At 47.0% G+C, this 19646-nt stretch overlaps 1 protein-coding gene across 1 annotated transcript in view; it reads left to right on the forward strand.

The window, feature by feature from the left end:
* LOC123034708 overlaps nucleotides 1-19646 on the forward strand; it is a 43459-nt gene that overhangs the window by 17600 nt on the left and 6213 nt on the right. Inside the window, exons 17-21 of the mRNA XM_044452294.1 lie at nucleotides 940-1046; nucleotides 8824-8910; nucleotides 10462-10633; nucleotides 12586-12692; nucleotides 18963-19041. Coding sequence (XP_044308229.1) covers nucleotides 940-1046; nucleotides 8824-8910; nucleotides 10462-10633; nucleotides 12586-12692; nucleotides 18963-19041 — 552 coding nt within the window. The remainder of the gene's footprint in view (nucleotides 1-939; nucleotides 1047-8823; nucleotides 8911-10461; nucleotides 10634-12585; nucleotides 12693-18962; nucleotides 19042-19646) is intronic.

A 19646-nucleotide genomic window follows, 5' to 3' on the forward strand; every position in this document is an offset into this window, starting at 1 on the left:
AGCTCAATGCGGCTTTTCAGTGAGTAGATACAGCATTGCCACCCAAGACTGCAGATCATAGCAGCTTAGAATATTTACTTATTTTGACACATTTTTATGCTGCACCAAATTAGTCTAATGGCTCTCAAGTGAGTTTATCTCTTCAAATAAACAGCAATAAATACCAATAAATACCATCAATAACAATGCATAAAACAATAAGATACAAAGATGATAAAACTAAATAAGTAAAATAAAAAATGTACACAATCAATAGATATAACCCAGTAATCTGCAGTGCCTCAAAATATGAAATATAATAACATTTCGCCATTAAAATAGTGGGAGAATAAAAAGTTCATGGCTTGGTGCCTGAAAACCAAAGGGGTTGGCACCGGGCTCACCATTTTGGAGACCTGGTTCCACAGATGGGGGGCCACCACTGAGAAGGCCCTTCTCCTTGGGCCCACCCTCCTTAAATCCATTAGAGATGGCTCCCAGGGAAGGACCTCCAATGATTATCTTCAGGTATAAATGGGAGGTTCCATCCGATATCCAGGTTGTAACCATAGAATATAATCGTATGTGAATTTAGACAGAAAGCGGTTCTCAGAACAATTAGCAAGGCCTCCTTCAGTGACCTTCATGATCATACTTTATTGTAAGCCGCCTTGAGACTAGAAAATTAGGCAGCATACAAATGAAAGTATAAATAAATACATACAGGTTGATGCCAGTGGTGGTAACTAGTTGATCCCAGCCCGTTCGGGCCAACAGCGACAGCGTGGGCTCAGTTCAGTGAGCTTCAACACCCATGGAATGAATTAATGGGCAGGTGGTCCATGCAGCTGCTGCAGCACATGGCTTGAGGTGCGCAGACCGAACGCAGATGCAGCCCTGCAGGAAGCACACGGTTCCTGGGCTGCTCTGAGATGGTTAATTCAACTTTTCTCTGAGCAGAAATGATGCCATCCTTGGCTTTGCCTGCATCAACGCCTTCCAGGAGAAAGGACAGCGCTGCCACGACTACCGAGTGAGGTTTACCTGTCCACCATCCTTCTGTTGCGGTAAGAGCATTTATCTCAGTTCGTTGAATCCTGGCGACTAAATGCTTCCTGAGTCGGCATCTCTGTGGCTTCCTCACTCTGATTTTCCTTCTTTCAAAACCTGCCTGTCCGTTCCAATATCTGCAGACAAAGTGACTTCCAGCCAACCTCTCCCCACACGCAAATGAGAGATCCTTAGAAAATCCCCGAATTTCCTCCTTGGATTCTATAATCTCCATTACCTGAACACCAAGAGCAATCGTGTGAGAACTGCAATATGTTGCAGTGTGAAAATGTTTGGAGTACCAACATAGAACCATAGAAACACAGAAACAGATCAAGTCAGAAGGGGCCTCCCAGGCCATCTAGTCTGACCCCCGGCTCCAGCCAGCTCCGCTCACGACATGCCCACCATGTGCATGTCCAGCCTATCCTTGAACACCCGCACCGATGGGGCCTCAACCACCTCCCCTGGAAGCCCATTCCACACCCTCGGGGTCCTGACTGTCAGGAAGTGCTTCCTGGCATCCAAATAGAACCTCGGTTCCCTGAGCTTTGCTCCGTTGGAGCGCGTCCTGCCTTCCTCTGCAGGGGAGAACAGGTCTCTCCCCACCTCCGTATGGCACCCCCTCACATACCTGTATGTCGCCAACAGATCCTCTCTGAGTCTCCTCTTCTCCAGGCTGAAGAGACCCAGTTTCTTCATCCTCGCCTCATGCGGCATCCCCTGCAAACCGGCCACCAACCTTGTGGCCCTGCGCTGCACTGACTCCAACCTGGCTACATCCTTCCTGTAATGAGGGGCCCAAAACTGAGCACAATACTCCAGTTGCAGGCACACCAGAGTCTTATAGAGTGGTAGTGATACCTCTCTTGATCTAGAAGCCACACTTCTGGCTGTGCAACCAAGGGTGGCGTTCGCCCTCTTGACCACCACGTCACACTGCTGACTCATGTTCAGCCTGCAGTCAACCAGCACCCCGAGGTCCCTTTCACGAGTGCTGCTCTCCAGCCCCTTGTCCCCTGACCGGCACTTATGGCACCCATTCCTGTGCCCCAAGTGCGAGGCCTGGCACTTACCCCCCTTGAAGGCCACCCTGCTGCCAACCGTGTCCTCTTCCCATGTGCTCCTTTCCACTTCTGGTCTTTCTCAACGTTCTGTGACTGATCATACGCTTGGTCTTCACTGAGCTCTTGCAGGGAGTCTTTATTTACTTTAAAGAAACCAAATTTGGCAGCTGTGTTGCCAAGACCCCTGTGAATATGCAGCTCTTTAAGTTCAGGGAAAACCAAGCTCAGTGGTCCATGCACAGCCAACCACCAGGCTTATTTCTACACACACTCCATCAAGTCCAAAGGGAAGTGAACCTTGATATAAATCTATATAAATTTAAGTGTCCATATAAATCAGAACCTGGGGAGGGGGGCATGACTGAAGAAGCATAAGGGATGCAGCGGGGACTTGTCAGTTGTGATTAAACTTGCATCACTCGGCAATGTCTCAGATCCACGTGCATTTTCATACAGGCAGTGGTAAGACTGCAGTCGTCTGTTTTCAGGGTTCTGACTGCTGAGATGCTTCCATCAGTAACTCATTCTCTGTGTCTCACCTGAATCATCCTTTCTCAGAATTGATGTCTCTGGCGTCTTCTAACTGAAGGGCCTCCCATCTCTGAACAACAGAACTTGGAAAGTTTGTTGACTAACTGCAGCCCCTAGCATATTAGTTATTGATTGATTTAGAATTTTTGTATGCCGTCCCATTCGCATGAGCCTCGGGACGGCTTTCATACAATAAATAAACACAAATGCAAAGTGCACATAAAATCCACATTCACCCTGCCTGCAATTTTAAAAACCTATAGATGATATTAAAAATTGTTAAAATATTGTTTCAATAAAAAGGTCTGAGCCTGGCGCCGAAAAACAAATAACGATGGCGCCAGGCGGATCTCTCTGGGGAGCGTGTTCCATAGATGGGGCGCCACCGCAGAGAAGGCCCTCCTCCAGGTACTTTGCCTCCTGATATCTTTCACGGAGGGTTCCCGGAGGAGGGCCTCTGCTGCTGATCTCAGGGGGCAGGAGGGCAAATACTTCCCACCCAGGGTGCCCTCCAAGTCTACATACCCTCCCCTGTTACTCTCGCTGGTGGTGTCTCTTGGGTCCAGAGGCAGATACTTCCATAAACCACAGCATCCATCGATACTTGGAGCCGGTGCGTAAGCTAACCACCTCCAAGGAATACCTTCCGCACATGCTATCAGGTCCCTGCAGCCCTCGGTCAGAAAGCAGGTAATGATGCCCGTGTAGCGTGGCTGACTTGAGTGAGCCAAGGCGGAGGCTACAGGTCAAGTAACGGATGCTCCATCTCACCCAAAGGAAGGCCGCCTGGGCAGGGTTGGGGAGGAGGAGCGGGGCAATGCATGTGCTGAGGGCACACAGTGGGAGTGGCCCCATTGTCCTGGCATCGTTTCATTGCATCAGTGCGTAAGACGGCTCTGTGCTGGATCAGGTCCAAGATGGGAGTCGCCTGGCATTTTATTCCCACCGGGGTGAACCTCGCTGTTCAGGGAGCCCTCAAACAGGACGGCAAGCCAATAGGATTCTTTAATTAAGCATCTGAGGGTTTTTTCTCACAGGCAGCAAAGAGCAGGTCACACCAGACCGAAAGTGCGTTACACTTCCTGCCCCGTCTGTCCCTGTGGAACTGGTCCAAAGCAGTACACCCGCACCAGTGAAAGGTATGTGCGTACGCAACACCAGACGTGTTCAAGAGCTGTTCGGATGCCCACACAAGAGTCAAAGCTCCTAAGCTGAAGGCAGCATCTTGGTGAAGATCTTGTGTGTCAGGAACCTGCAGAGCAAAAGAAATGCAGAATGACTGAAGCAAATGAAAGCTACAGCAAATTGAATATGGCCCAACTTGGAAGCTAATTTTTTTCCCCGATTTATATCCTGACTTTTTCCTACAAAGGACTCAAGGCAGCTTACATCTCCTCCTCCATCTTATCCCCACAACAACAAGCCTGTGAGGTAGGTTAGGCTGAGAGTCTGTGACTGGCCCAAGTCACCCAGTTGCCTCCATGGCCGAACGGGGACTCGAACCCGGATCGCCTGAGTCCCAGTCCCATGCTCTTAACCACGATGCCACACTGGCTCTCCAGCGATTTCAGAGATTCTCCTGATCAATTCCTTCTGAATCCCAGTGGCATATTACCTGGGTCTAAATTACATAAGGAAACAAGATTGCGACAATATAATTTTTCTCATACCTTAGATATGAGGCCCCACAGACCAATACTATCCCATCTGTAACAGAATTGCAACCAGAAAGCAAGATCGGGTATCTTAAAGTGAGCTAAGCATGGAGTTCAGATCACTCTGCAAGCTGTGTGTTATATGGGAAGCAGATGTGGACAGAAAGGAAGAACAACTGGCAAAGGCAGACCAGTGGGTGATACAGAATTTCCTTGACAGGGCATGTACATCACTCTGCGTTTCACCCTTCCGGATGTAACCCGGAATCTTTTTCCACAGCTGGCCAAGTCCAGACCACAGCACCTCTGGAGCCAGTTACGAGTCCTGCTCTGACTCCCACCTTGGAACAAGCCCAAAGCTCTTCCCAAACTCCTGGACAAGGTTTGTGGTCATACCGGGAAGAATGAAGCCAGATGTGGGTCATTGGCTTAACGAGGCCTGCAGTCATAATAGGAAGCAACTGCAAACAATTTTAGTACACCCAGGATGGCATTCACACCACCCTTCAAGCAGCAACACTTTCTGGGCTCAAGCACACAGACAAGAGCTGGGCAAGTCCACCCACCTCCATTCCAAGTCCGTTTTGCACGCATTCAGTCCAAAGTCCATCCTATCCGATTTCTGCATCAGTCACCTGTAGGCAGGAGGTTGCAAGAAAATTTGCATTTATTTTTCTACCCTGTTCTCTGCAATGTATCCCTATCCATACAAGTTTCCCTACTGTACCTATTTGTACCCAAATGTTGTCACAGAGCTGTTTTTGTACAAACATTTTGAATTAGGAACTGCATTGCAAAGTTAAAAGAAGGCAGATACTGAAGGATAACTTCGCTCCCATCCATATATTTGTCCAAGAAGTATACAGATATCTTTGAGATTCTGTAATACATCTCTGCAATCCATACATATTTCACCTGCCCAAACACACACAGAGCTAGATTTCCTTCCTTCAGATGATTGCAAAATCCTGTCCCATTTTTGGGATTCTCCCTCTGTAAACAGTTGCCATTCCTCTTAGAGTATCAATGTACCCCTTTACATGGGAAAGAGATACCCTATTTTTAACCCTATAACTCCAGTGCTCTGTACTGCTGCATCCTTTTCAGATGAAGGGCTGGAATCCAGTTTGGTAGTGCAACCTTCCTTCTGGGACTGTTTGCAGACTTCCTCTCAGCTCGACTTGTTTTCCAAACAGGGCTGATGCAAGAGGGAGTCCATGAATGCTCAAGAGACAAATTCTGTTCAGCTTTGACAAACACCTGTGCAGAACATCACAGGTCTAATTCTTGGCTTCTCCAGGCACTGGGAAAATATTGCGAACACTCAGTATTGACAATATTGGGTGAGGTGGACCAAGCGTCTAACGCAGAAAACGGAATCTTCACAGCTGTTCACTCTTTTCTCCTTTCCATGCCGAGAGCGAGAGCGAGTTCATTTCTATTCTTAATTGTCTCCCTTTTTAACTTCTCCATCTGTTGTTCTCCCTCTTTGGCTCTTGATTTAAAATTACATTTTATTGAGGAGCTAATAATTCCTTGATTTTTATCCTACTTTTCATTATTGCATTATTATTATTTTATGACTACTCCTTTAATATTCTGATAACATTTTAATTCATGCTTAATTATCTGAGTGCAAGGTTTAAGGTAGTGAGATGTTAAGGGGAAAGAATCCTATAGAAGTTTGTTCAGATATAATTGCCCTTGTTTGATGTGGGTTATCCCCAGATTATCATCCACTTCTACCCCATTGAGGGGACATATTTCGGAATGCACCAACATATCCTCATTTGATTTACTGAATTTATAAGGATGTTTATTTAGCACTTTTATACACCATCACAATAGTCTTTTGGCTGTCTGGACAGTTTATATAATAAAGCCATAACAATGCATAAAAAGCACATAATTAAAACATCTGTAAAATAAAACAGTAGAACAGCAGAGTACCAATCAGGTAATAACATCCATCAGCATCACAGATTGGATAAATCCTAAAAGATCCCAATTAGAATACCAAATATACTGATTAAATGCAGGTCAGAATTCGAATTAAAACCTAAATGGTCAGCAATTAAAACACTCTGCAAATAAAAACACCTGAAATATATACAAAGAAGGTGCTTGGCGTACATCTCTGGGGAGCTGCTTTCATAAATCAGGTGCCGTGACTGAGAAGGCCCTGCTAACTTCCCTTAAAAGTGGCTCTTGGAACAGGACCTCCACAGACGATCTAAGGGTCTGGTAGACTTGTATGGATAGAAACGTTATTTCAGATATTCAGGTCCTATGTATCATTCCATATCTTTGTATTTATGATTTTCCTACAAAAAATATAGTTCTGCTTTTTTAATTATTGCATAAGCCACCCGGAGGCCCATCTGTGGTGAAAGATAGGAACTAAACTTATAAAATGAATATTTCCAGCAGGAAAAGGTCAACCACTCACCTCTGTCGCACCTGTACTAACAACGCAGACATCTCCCCAAAGACCCACAGAAGGTAAGGCGCACCTGAAGAGCTTGCCAAAATAGTGTGGGGTTTTTGCAGGGAGTTGGGCCAACGATGATCCGGGCTGATGCCACATCATGGTGAGAGACTTTCCCCTCTAATAGAAACAGTGCCTTGACTTGTACTTCATACAAAAGGGTGGAAGGTGTGACTGAAAGCAGAAAAGCCGCGAGAAAGATTGTCAACCCCCCCGCCAACCGCCCCACAGCATCCAGTCCCTCTGGGGCTCAGAAACCAAAAATACTGTCCACCGAGGAAAGCAATAACTAGAAGTGTGACTGAAGCTTGCCAAGCAAGGAAGGCTTTAAAGGGAAGGCTTCCCAGGTCTTTGATCTGGGAAGTGGTATGGACATCTCTGCATGGTAGAGGCATAGCAGGCAGAAAGTTCCAGGTTCCACTCTTTCCAGAGTTTTGGACAAGGAATCATCCCAGGACAGGCAAGCAGAGTAGCTTACACTGAACGAGGTGAACAAAAATGCCTTGTTTTAGTACCAGAAAGTATCCCCTGTTGCTGTCTAGGGAAGGATGTGAATTTGCCTCGGAGTACATGCACTGCATGCAAAGGGTCTCTCCACCTGGGACTAGGAAAGTCTCGTTCAGGATGAAGTGGAATGCCGATGCCAGTCTGGACCACCCAAATTATGCTAGATCCACCAAACGTCAGGCATGATAGAAGGCGGGTTCATATCACCTTTGCATTTCTTCGGTATTTTCATTTCATCCCTCCCTGCTCTTTTGTGCTTTCTTCCCACTAACACCGTCAGCTGTTGTTTTATCCATTCGGGTCAATTCCACTGGGGTTTATGACCAAGTGTAATCCACCATGGGAACATTGAACGGAAGGGTGGGACATGCAGATTTAAGATCCGTAAACACATAAACGGAAGCTGGAGCACACTTAGAAACAGAGTGAGTCAGAAGGGGTCTCTGGGGCCATCTAGTCTGACCCCAGGCTCCAGCCAGCTCCGCTCAGGACATGCCCACTTCAACAGCCTTGCAGGAATACAAGTTGATCTTGGAACCTGTGAAGCTTCGGCTGTGGCTCAGCAGCAGAAAGTTGCTACTTCGGCTCCTGAGAGCTGAAATGCAGGGGAGTTACTGCCAGTCAGTGTTGGCTATATAGAGCTAGATGGGCAATGTGATCACTTATAAGAAAGCTTCCCAGGCTTTCTTATAAGCGTGCTCAATCCCTTTTCAATGTACATGTGTTTGCACGTGCACTTTTCTCACTGGGAAGGCTCTTGTCTACTCTGAATGGGGAATACCACTCAGACAATCCAATTCCGCTTCGCCACTGACTCATAAAGCTAAATTAGAGCTGAATTGATAGTGCATATCCATATAATCCCATCACATTAACTATCTGGGTGCCAAATCTAGGCTACCTTTCAAAGCATGTATACAGAATATTCTAAAATTTACACAAATTTGGCAAGAGGAGGAAAAATAAAATGCAGCACCAGCATCTCATGCGATTTGTGGCTGCCTTGAGCAGGGGTCTTCAGTCTTTTCAGTCCTCTGATTTTCCTGGCCCAGTCTATATTTTCTAAGATGTCATTGTAAGGTTGTGGTCTTTTCAGCCTAGAATTCTGATCAGGTCTGAGCTGAATCAATGAAGAAGAGAGCTGTAAGTCAAAACATCTGGGGGGGTCACAGAAGCAGCAACCCAGCAGTAGGTCCTGATGGTCTGGGGATACACAAGTGAGGCATAGCTTTCTGTGGTGCCCATGCTCTTCCAGCTGGTTAAATAGGTTCAGCAGGTTTTCCCACTACTTCAAAACCTGTAGCCCCTGTTTGGTCAGAGACAGAGAATGAAGGGTGCAGAACTAATGTCTCTGAAACGTTCAACCAATATATCCCTCCACCTTCAGTTCTTCTTTCCCACACAAATTCTGCAGTGTTAGGGCTGGTTTGACAGGGTAGCTTAATGTGGACACAATGGGGCAGTGGGGATTCTGTTCTTTGCTGCAGATTCCTGCCTGGAAAGACTGTTCTGAGAAGTAATGGCAACCCTAATCTTTGCCCCGTAGGACAGGTCCAGACCAGGAAGGAGCCTACAATCATTGTATCCACGGACTCTGTGCCAGTACAGACAACCCTCAAAACACCAATACCAGGTAAAGGGTTAAATCAAAGTGAAAACTCTGGTTGTTTGAATTGCCCAGAAACAAAGACTAAGGTGTCTGGATCCACACTAGTGTGGATTACAAGAACTACATGCTTTGACCTTGTGCTAGCTATGACTTTTTGCCAGCCATGGGGGTTTGTACTGGCCGTCTTCCAGTTGCCCCACCCTTCAAGATAAGGTGGGTGGAGCGAGCAGGACAACCCCTGTGTAGAATTCCCTCCCCAGGGAACTCTGCCAGGTCCCAGCATGGCTCTCTTTCCAGAGTCAAGGAGTTCTACTTTAGGCTCCCAAACTTCTTGATACATCTATCATTTCACTGTGCTGTGATTTATTATAGACTACTTCAAATTTGGTATTATCTCCAGGCATTTTGGTCAACCAGCCTGGAAGGTTTTGCTGAAGGGTTGTGTGGGATTCCCATCACAACCCCTCAGTCTGTTTCCAGCCCCTTCTGGAAACAGGGCTAGGAAGTAATCCCCTCCAAGAATTGGAGCTGACTGGAGCCAGGGGTCAGACTAGATGGCCCAGGAGACCCCTTCTGACTCTCTCTGTTTCTCTGTTTCTAATTCCCCGCCCACATTTGCAAGCAGAGAAAAGGAGTGGGACATTTGGCAAACTGCTCCTGGCAGTGAAAAACTTCTCCATCCCTTTCTCGAGGGTTTGACCAACTAGTAACAAGAGAAAAGCTTCCCTCTTTTCACTTGTTCTGCTGTTTCCACCATTTTCTGCTGACTGCACTGTCCCAGTCCTAGTACCTTTTTGCTGGAGGAGGGAAGAATGACAAAATAAAATAAAAATGGAAAAGGGTTGCGAAAATGCTACCAAGGGCAGGGAAGGAACCCAACTCAGAGAAAACGTTTTCTCGGAAATTTCAGCATCCTGCTCCCTAGAGCCACATTTGGTCCCCCATATTAAATGCCCCAGTGTATCCCAGGGGCAGGCAGAGAACTGCCTCCTCACCTTTTCGTATAAGACTATTTTGCTGCAGAGGTACAGAGGAGAAGCAACTGCAGGGGGCTTTGCTCCATGGCCCCCCAGGGATGTGAGCCCTTGGCAAGATCGCTTCTGTGCCTACCTTGTCCCGGGGCCTTATCATTAGAAAGATGATCAGCCCAGCCACAGTCTTACCCGGTCCACATCCTGCGAGGTCTGTGGGCAAAGCTGAGCTCTGTCCTTCCCTACTCCAGTGTGATTGTGCTTCGTGCTCATTCAGACTGTGCAAGATTAAACCTTTCCAGTTAGACCTATTCCCCCGCTCCCACTGCTGGCAAATCACAGACACCCATAAGGACTTTCCTACCTTTAACCTACTGGGCAGGGATAGAATTTCAGAAAAGAAAGGGTGATTCAAATGGGACCAGGCACCATCTCACTAAGACAAATAAAACAGTTGTGCTCAGCTACACAACAGGTAATTAACGAAACATCCATTGTCAGCCTTCTTGTGACTTCGGCCACAAACTCAGAAGCAACCAGGATGAGGGTGAGGTGCAGCGATTTCTAACACGGGTCCCTATTCTGTTGTGTTCTTGATCCTTAGTTTGCAAGACAAAGTGGATAAACCGGGATAATCCCAAGGAAACTGGAGACATCGAACTGCTCTATTATATCAGGAAGAACTACCCCAGTGCTGTCTGCAAGAGGCCCATTGCCATAGAGGTCCAAACTGTGGACGGCATCCCCGCTGACCAGACCGGACAGCAGTTCTACCGGTGAGATCCCATCCTTTTGTCAAGGGTTGGGATCGGAGGGGATAATGCATCCGGGACGGCTTTCTGCACTGCCTGCTGTTCAAAGAGAGGGCTTCTAACGATCAGCTATGCAGGGCACAATTTCTCTCCCTCTCGCAGACATTGTGCAGTACACACAGGTTAGCAATCTGCCCTATTGTGCCAACAAATGAGAAGAACAAGATGAAAATTGGAGAGGCCACCGTAAGTGAATGGCAATCAGGAGCAGATTAATAGTTCAGGGCTCCCCTCAGCTGCTAATATTCAAAGCATGTGGAAAGACACAGACCTGGTTTGCTGATGATTCTGGGCAGAATTCAGGATGCAAGCGGTAACATTCAAAGCACTTGGAGAAGTTCTGACAGGACATCTCTGGTTGTGCATGGACACCAGGTCTACCAAGAGTTGCAAGCGAGCTTTTCTTTGCATTTATTTATTTATAGCATTTCTATGCCACCCCCATCGCAACAAAGCCTAAGGGCGGCTCACAAAGAATACATAGAAACATACATAAATAATAATAATAAAACAATTTAAAAAAACGTTTAAAAAACCCCCGGTGCATTCTCTGCTAAAAATTTTAAAATCCTAATTAATTCAATAATTTAACAATTAAAATAAGTTTTAAATAAAAAGGTCTTAGCCTGGCGCCGAAAAACAAATAACGACGGTGCCAGGCGGACCTCTCTGGGGAGCACATTCCATAGGTGGGGCGCCACCGCAGAGAAGGCCCTCCTCCGGGTACTCACCCTCCTGATATCATTCACAGAGGGTTCCCGGAGAAGGGCATCCGTTGCTGATCTCAAGGGGCGGGAGGGCATATATGCATGCTTCTTTGGGGAGGTGGGGTATGGGAAAAGGGGGCTTCTCACGCATGGCACCCTGATGATGGGACGCCTCGCAGTGGTGCTGATCTTGGCTTCAGTTTGGTGCCAGCTTAAAACCATTGCTGCTTTTAAGTAAGCGGGAAGCCTGCGGGATCAGAACAAGGGTCCATCTGGTCCATGCACATGGTGGCAAACCAGCTGCTCACAGGTCCCCCAAGCAGGGTGGGGGCAAGACCCCCTCCTGCCCAGGCTGCTCAGCAACTGGTGAGTGCAGACGGGCTGCCGTTGGCCAAGCGAGGCCAGTAGCCCTCCTTCCTCGTGAACGTGTCCAATATCCTGGGCCGTAGATCATAGTTTTGTTTCTTGTTTCGCTCGGGCTGAATTGCTTGCATGGACTGCATCCCACCCTGTGGATGAGAGACACTCAGCAAATACATAAAGTGCTTTGGTAGGTTAGTCTGGTGAAGGTCGGTGATACAACGCTGCTTTTTAAGGCGGGGCGGCAGAGGCAAGATGGATCATAGTGTGCTAAGTCTGTTGCTCTGTTCATTGCTGCCACTGGTTGGACGGGGTTTGCAAGTTTTTGGAGGTCACCAATTCTATTTGCCTAGAGGAATGGGCTAAGTCTAGACTGCCAGTCAAACTTCAGTCTCCCTGGAAATAACAGGATTTAAGATGGTCAATTGAACTAAAGCATGTGTATTCAAAAATGCAATTTTGTGCATGTTTAGGCAGAAACAAGGCCTGCAGTTCCCATATTGTAGGCCCTTTTCTGTCTATACATGCCTAGAATTGCCTCTTTCATCTGGGTCTCACCGACTGAGTATGGGGGCCATGCAAGAGCTGTTCGTACTGGCTTCTAACAGAAGAAAAAGCATAGCAGGCCTTTGGCCTCAAAGATACATGTGCCGACTTCAGAGTAACTTTTGCAATGCATCCTAGCCCAAGAAGTCCTCAAATACTAAGGCAGAACAGGTCCAACCAGCTGGGTCTGATGGCTGCCATGTCTGAACATCATGTGCCGCTGATAAAGGGCATTGAGTTGGGCACTCTCTTGCGTCCGACGGTGATGCTTTTAACCTCGTTCTTCTCTGGTGTGCTGATCAGGAATGATGTGGTCCATGGGTTTGCTTGTGTCAACGCCCACCAGGGAAAGGGGGTCTCCTGCCGTGACTACAAGGTGCGATTCACCTGCACAGGCAGCTTTTGTACAGGTGAGTGTGGAGGCCATCAAGGTTGGGTTCTTCTTTGCTTGTACCACTGGGGATGCGCCATGCGGAGCCAGCATTGAGAGGGCCGTTAATGCACCTTCCATCGTCCATGCCAGTTTGCTTTTGGGGTCCTGGATAGCTGTAGGAATCCTTCCCAACATCTTGCCACTTGAATTTTGCATTGCCCCATTTCTTCAGGGAAGTCTCCATTCTATCTGTTTTAAATTCCCTAATTTAATATGATGATAGGAGTATTCCAAGGTCCCAGATGATGCTGGATTGCAATTTCCCTCTTCTCTCTTTCTTCCACTATTGGGGAAGTTAGCTTGGGCTGATGGGAATTGCAGTGCAGGAGCATCTATAAGACCAGACATTCCCCACGCCCATGTTGTACCTAGCACGCTTAGTTAAGCTTAGTCCCAAAGGACCTATGTTAGCCATTAATAGTACAATAACATGCATATCTATTCCGTGTTAAGTCTCATTGAGTTCAGTGGGTTTTAGGGTGAAGTGGTTCGTGGTCTAAATTAGGTGGACATAATCTTGGTTAACCCATATAAATCAAAGGAAATTAAACTAGTCATGAGTAGCTTGCCCCACTGATTTCCGTGGGTCGACTCTAAACATGACTCAGTCTAAGTCAACCTGTTTCTGGTATGGATGAGAGCTTCAACAAATTAAGGCAAGCAAGTGCATCTCATTAGATTTTATGCCTTTGACAAACTGAGGATTAAATGTCAGTGGTGTCTCACAAAGTTTTTCACCAGGTCTATGAATGCCATGACGCACCAAGAGGGAATTTTTTCTCTGTTCAGCAGTCAAGATGATTCAGGATCAAAGCCACTTTTACCTGAATGTAAAGATAAAAACATTGAGTCCTAGGATCCATGTAGGCCAGCATTCAGTTCATGCATTTGCCAACCAGCCACCTGCAGGGAAATTCCCAAATAGGAGTCAACATTCCCCACTCCCAAGAGCACCATCATCCCCACCCATGCTCCCCAGAAACTGGTTTCCACAGGCACGCTGCCTCTGACACTGGAGGTTGCCTATTTCAATGAGGACTAGCAGCCTCCCTTCATTGAAGAGCAAATGAAGAGCTCTGCTGGATCGAGCAAGGGTCCATCTAGTGCAGCACTGAATGCACACAGCGGCCAACCGGATGGTTCAGCAGGAAACCCACCAACCAAACATGACAGCTGCAGCACTCTCTTGCCCATGTGCCCCAGCAACCAGTGTACCCATGTATTGCCTCTGATCCTAGAGGTAGCAAAGAGCTTCTCGATAGCATTATTATTATTATTATTATTATTATTAGTATTATTAGTATTATTAGTATTATAACATTTCTATGCCACCCCTTGCCGAAGCCTCGGGGCGGCTTACAACACAATAAAATACAATACAATACAAAAATAACAATATAAAATTAAAATTAATAATATAAAATAAAAATATAAATGATATAAAAGAAGTTATAAAAGAAAAGAAGTCGCCCTGGCCAGATAAATAAGTAAATATTGTTAACAATTAAAATGACGTTTAAATAAAAAGGTTTTAGCCTGTCGCCGAAAAACAAATAATGACGGTGCCAGGCGGACCTCTCTGGGGAGCACATTCCATAGATTGGGCGCCACTGCAGAGAAAGCCCTCCTCCAAGTACCTACCCTCCTAATTTCTTTTACGGAGGGTTCCCGGAGAAGGGCCTCTCCCACAGATCTCAAGGGGCGGTCGGGCATATATGGATGTATCATATAAAGTATGTATCATGGATGTAAAGCATATCAGGCCATGCTTTAAGCAGGAGCTTTCCTCTGGATCACAGCAAGCCGAGCGACTGAACGACCGTTCTTTCACTGGCCAGCACACTTATCAAACGCGTGATCAATGAAGCTTCAGAGGGAAGTGGGGGGGGGGGGGCAAAACGCATCAGGCCTGCTTTGCATGCTGAATCTCCGTTTTCTGTTTTTAAGGAAGGGATCGAAAAGGCTAAAATAAGAAGGGCTCACGATGAAAGCTGCAGCCACGCTCCATCTTCAGCTAGCCAAACGCTCGGACTTCCAATCTGCCTTGCAAAAGGATTTTCTCTATTGCCATATTCCCCACTGACTGTGTCACTTACCCATGAATTCAACCTTTTAATGCAATAAAATCCTAAATGCAACCCCAAATGTTTCCTAGTGTGTCTAGTTCCCTCCACCGATCCCATGTTACTGTTGCAAAAGGTCCAGAGAAATGCTGAAGAGACGGCATAAGTTCAGGATAGATAGATAGACAGACAGACAGACTTTATTGCAGTCAAAGACCAGCTCCATTCAATAAATACATAGATTTTAAAAAGTAAATACATAAAGCATTATCTATATTAAAACCCCACTCGGATTAATAAATACTTCAACACCATATCATTCATCTTAAATCAGTGACAATCCCAGACGTTGTCCTTGTCCAACTAGGTAGAGCCACAATCCCTCAGAATCGGTCTTCGGACTCCCATCGTGACTGCGAAGAATTTAGCGACACTGTATGTTATTGTTGGGTTAGTGTCAGACAGCGATATATAAATATATTGTTGTTCCATACGGCCCGGGAAGTGATTTGTCAGTGGGGAAATGGGTGCAGTGTGAATTCCCGTGCAGGATGTGCGTCTTAACATGGCATGCTCAGGAGTTTCTATCTGTTCCATACCGCAGGGCCAAAGGTGCTCCGACCAGGGGATCTCTTTGTACCGTCCCTCCAAAACTGCCGAGGGGAGTCTGTTAAGGCAGGCCAGGAAAAGTTTAGGAAAGTTAAAGGAGACAAGGAAATGCAAAGATGAGTCGATTCACTAGCAGTGGCAACGCAGTCTCTCTGCATGCAGCCCCACGTTTCGTCTCGTTTCCCCTTGTGAGAATGAAAAATAAAAGCAACTCTGCACCTTTTTGAATGGAAGAACATTGGTAATGTCTGACTCACTTATCAGCATCCCAACTAGGAATGGAGTCCATTTTTAGAAAAAGAAGTTTAAAATAAGAAAGGTGTGCAGAGCTTGCTTGCACATTAAAAATGATTATCAGGTAAATTATTATTATTATTATTATTATTATTATTATTATTATACACCTGTTTATTATGTACATGCATATGCATTTATAACCATAAATACACACATTCTGTTACATATTTGGCTCTATTATTACATTTATATTTACCTGTTTTCCAAGAAGCCCCAGGCAACTTTACATGGTCCTCTTCTGTTCTATTTTATCCTCTCCACAGCCCTGTGAGGTGGGTTAGGCTAACAGTCAAAGACTGTGAGAAGCCACTGTGCTTCCCAGTCCTGCAAACCAGGCCATTGACTGGGGAAGGCCTCTTGGGATTCAGTCTCATGGCCTCGACCCCCATCTGGGAGACCATGGGAACTTCCAAATGCCCCTAAACCTCCAACTCTGGAGATTTTTAAGCATCTGTTGCAACAATGGTAAGATTTTGCCAATGAATCCAAGTGAGGGGAGGCCAGATTCTGGCTGGACATCAGGAACAACTTCCGGCTGTTTGAGCAGGAGGACAATGGATTCCATGGCCTGGGGCGGTGGTGGGCTTTCCCACCCCGGAGGCATCCAAGATGCAGCTGGACAGCCATCTGGGAGGGATGCTTGGAGTCCTGCACTAGGAGGGGGTTGGGACCTCCTGGCCCTCCAGCCCCTTCCAACTCCACTATTCTAGGATTCTCATTCCCCAGTTGAGTTTTGTTGCCAGGTGGGGACTAAATCCCAGATCCCCCAAGTCTCTCACGCCGCAGAATCGCACGGTGTCCCTCTCCGCTTTCCAAGGCAGACACTGCACTGCTAAGAGCGATGAATGGAGGCCTGCTGGCTGGAGCTCTGTGCCGCTCGCTCCCCCAGGGAGCACACAGGGCGTGCATGGCAAAGATCCCCCAGGGTAGTGAGACCAGAGCAAGCACCTTGCTCTGGAATTGTTGGACGCTTGCCCAGTGCCTTTACCCCCAAAGTCCCAGCAGGCTCTAGCTATTTCTTTTCCTGTGCTCATCTATTTGCAAAGATGCCTCTTGTGTGCTGTACATTTTGGATTCCACACCCATGTGTTGTATGGATTTGTGTTCAGGCTACAGCCACTTTTTTTTCCAATGAAGAAAGAGTCCTGTGCCTCATCCAAGATGTTTCCCATCTGAGGCATTGTTTGGACGTTCGTTAAAGCCGCAACCCAATCTGTTTATGTTTGCTCTCTCTTCTAGGTTGTTTCAGTAATACTTGTAAGCTGATCCAATAATAACAACATACAAGAAGGAAAATATGGCTTTGATTTAAAGCATTAGCTTCAACCAAGGAGTCGGTCTTGGGTCTGCCTCACTGCCCAAGTGAAGGTATCAGTTGTGAAGGAACTCCATCACCTGGAAGATCTGTTAAGAAATGCCAAGAGGGTTTCTTCTGATGGAAGGCCATTCCCCAGTCTGCACCCAGCCCTGGCGTCTTCTTGAAACTGGCAGGATTCTGCTGCAGCCAATGGGAAGTTTCATCTGTGCCCCATGGACCAGTTGATGTCACAATGGCTACATGTCTGAGTGTCCTGAAAGGCCTTCTCCCACCAGGTGCCACCTCAGAGTAGACCCCAGATATGACAGAGGACAGAAAGGGCAGCTGGAGAGTGAAGCAGGGGGTGACGGCAAGAGGCGGGTTGGGCAACTGTGCACCGCCCTGGTTGTGCGGGTCCTTGGTGAAATTGCCTGAGCTGGCCACCGGTGCGCTCCAGTTCACGCTGTCGCCCCACACAGGTGCTCAGAGAAAGAGGCGCCATCTTTTATTCAAAAATAATTACATGCAGCATGGGTATCTTTAGCTAGGGTGCTGGCAGAAGACAGACTATTTCTAAAGAAATGGGAGGATTGTGACCGGAGTTAGAAGAGCAAGTTGGAGACTACGTATTTTCTTTGGGCGGGTTCATGTGTCACAAAATAAAGCAACCTCCTTGCATAGCTATACGCCATGTGAGTGTATCGAGGCACTTTTGCTAAGCTGGAAAGGTGAGGGCCTGCAGCTGGAGGGGTGACCACATGTGGAACCAGAGCAGAGGGTTGGCCTTATGAATCCCTTCCAACTCTGCTACTATGTCATTCATACCAGGGTAGGTTATCCTGACTTCCCAAGCTGCCAGAACGACCCTGATGGTCCGCCTGAGTGCTGTTACTCTCAGCACAGCTACGTAGCCTGAGGGTGCAGCGAATGACTGGCCTTCTATCTAAACCTACACAGGCTTCCAGCCTTAGAAGATGACTTCTGGGGTGCCTCTGGGACGAGGCAGGGGCTTAGATGGAAAGAAAGAGCCATAAAAGAGAGTTCCACTCATTCTTCTCTGAATCCGACCCATTCCCTTTCTAAGATGTGTCAAAACCGTGGTCAAATGTTCTAATTACTTGATTAACTTAGAACGCTGCTTTAGCTCTCCAACAGGCATGGCCCAGTGCCTGTACCGTCGTTTTCTGTCTGTCTTGCAGGAATTGTCACTGTCCCTTCCTCTCTTATCCACCTTATCCTAATCTGCGGATCATGAGCTCTAGCCATAGAAGGGGGCAGCCAGCAACACTCAAGCCACGGCCCCTGGGCCTAAAGCAAGGTAAGGAACCCCAGTGCTCCTTCCATGGCTACAATGCTCGGTACAGCAGAGGGCGATCACGGGAGCCTTGCTATCACCAGTGGTGCTAACAGAAGACAACAATTTGCATTTAGGAATAGTAACTAGCATTCAGGTAGAAATATGGCTGAGTATTCCCATAACAGAGGAAATGGGGTGAGCAGTTAACCACTCACTGTAACAGAAAAGGCCCTGATTCTGTTGGCACCCAACTCTCCTCACCTTACAGGCAGAGGAATAAAGAGAAACATAGAAACATAGAAACAGAGCGAGTCAGAAGGGGTCTCCCGGGCCATCTAATCTGACCCCCGGCACCAGCCGGCTCCACTCACGACATGCCCACCATGTGGACGTCCAGCCTATCTTTGAACACCCGCACCGATGGGGCCTCAACGACCCCTCATGGAAGCCCATTCCTGAAGCATTTCTGCTGAGGATTCTTAGCAAGTCAGGTTCAAGTGGGAGCAGATGGCTCTTCAAAACATGTGAGGGCTTGACAGTTGGAGAAGCCGTGAAAATACTGGAGGAAATGCAGCTCTTGGTGGACAAGTTGCAACTGGTTATTCCTTTGATCTGAGGCTATCTTGCTTCTGTCAGATCTCCTGATACTCATGCACTCCTGAAATTCTGTCTCCTTGCCCCCAGGCCTGGCTGAGATGTACCATGAAGAGCTGCTCTGTGATGTCACTCTTATCACTGAAGGACAGAGCTTCCCTTGCCACAGGTAGGCCGTGATATTTCTGAACCAGAAGGTCTTGGATTCCTCTCCAGTTAAACATAGAAAGGCTTGAGGAAGCAGGTAGCAAGAAATAATTGTTACGTGCCACCTGGCGAGTTTTGGCTATTGGGTGGTATAGACTCCTTCTCCTTCTCCTCCTCCTCCTCCTCCTCCTCCTCCTCCTTCCTCCTTCTCCACCACCACCACCACCTGGAGAGTCACTGCCAGGCAGAGTATTCAATACTGAGCTAGATGAATGGATGACTTTGAACATCTCTGCATAGAGGGCCAACCCCAACTGTTAGAGTCAGCTTCATCGGACAATTATCCACACCTTTGGTTATCCATCGTAATTAGATGGCTGAAATGCCATCTATGACCAATGGCTTCTTTCGACCATGTGGGTAATTCGTTGCAATTTCAGCTGGTGTAAAAAGCTGCTGCTTGGCTGCTATTTGGTGCTTGGTATTCTGACTACATCACCCCAGGCCTGAAATGTCGACATTGGTGGCCTACCCTTTCCTATCCTTACTTATTTTATTGTGAATTTCAATGTAAAAATAAAGTATGGTAGAGAAAGTAACCCTAAAGAGCTTGGGACCAGGATACCT

This window comes from Varanus komodoensis, unplaced genomic scaffold (assembly GCF_004798865.1).
Source record: "Varanus komodoensis strain SLA01 unplaced genomic scaffold, ASM479886v1 scaffold71, whole genome shotgun sequence".
Classification (NCBI taxonomy): Eukaryota; Metazoa; Chordata; class Lepidosauria; order Squamata; family Varanidae; genus Varanus; species Varanus komodoensis.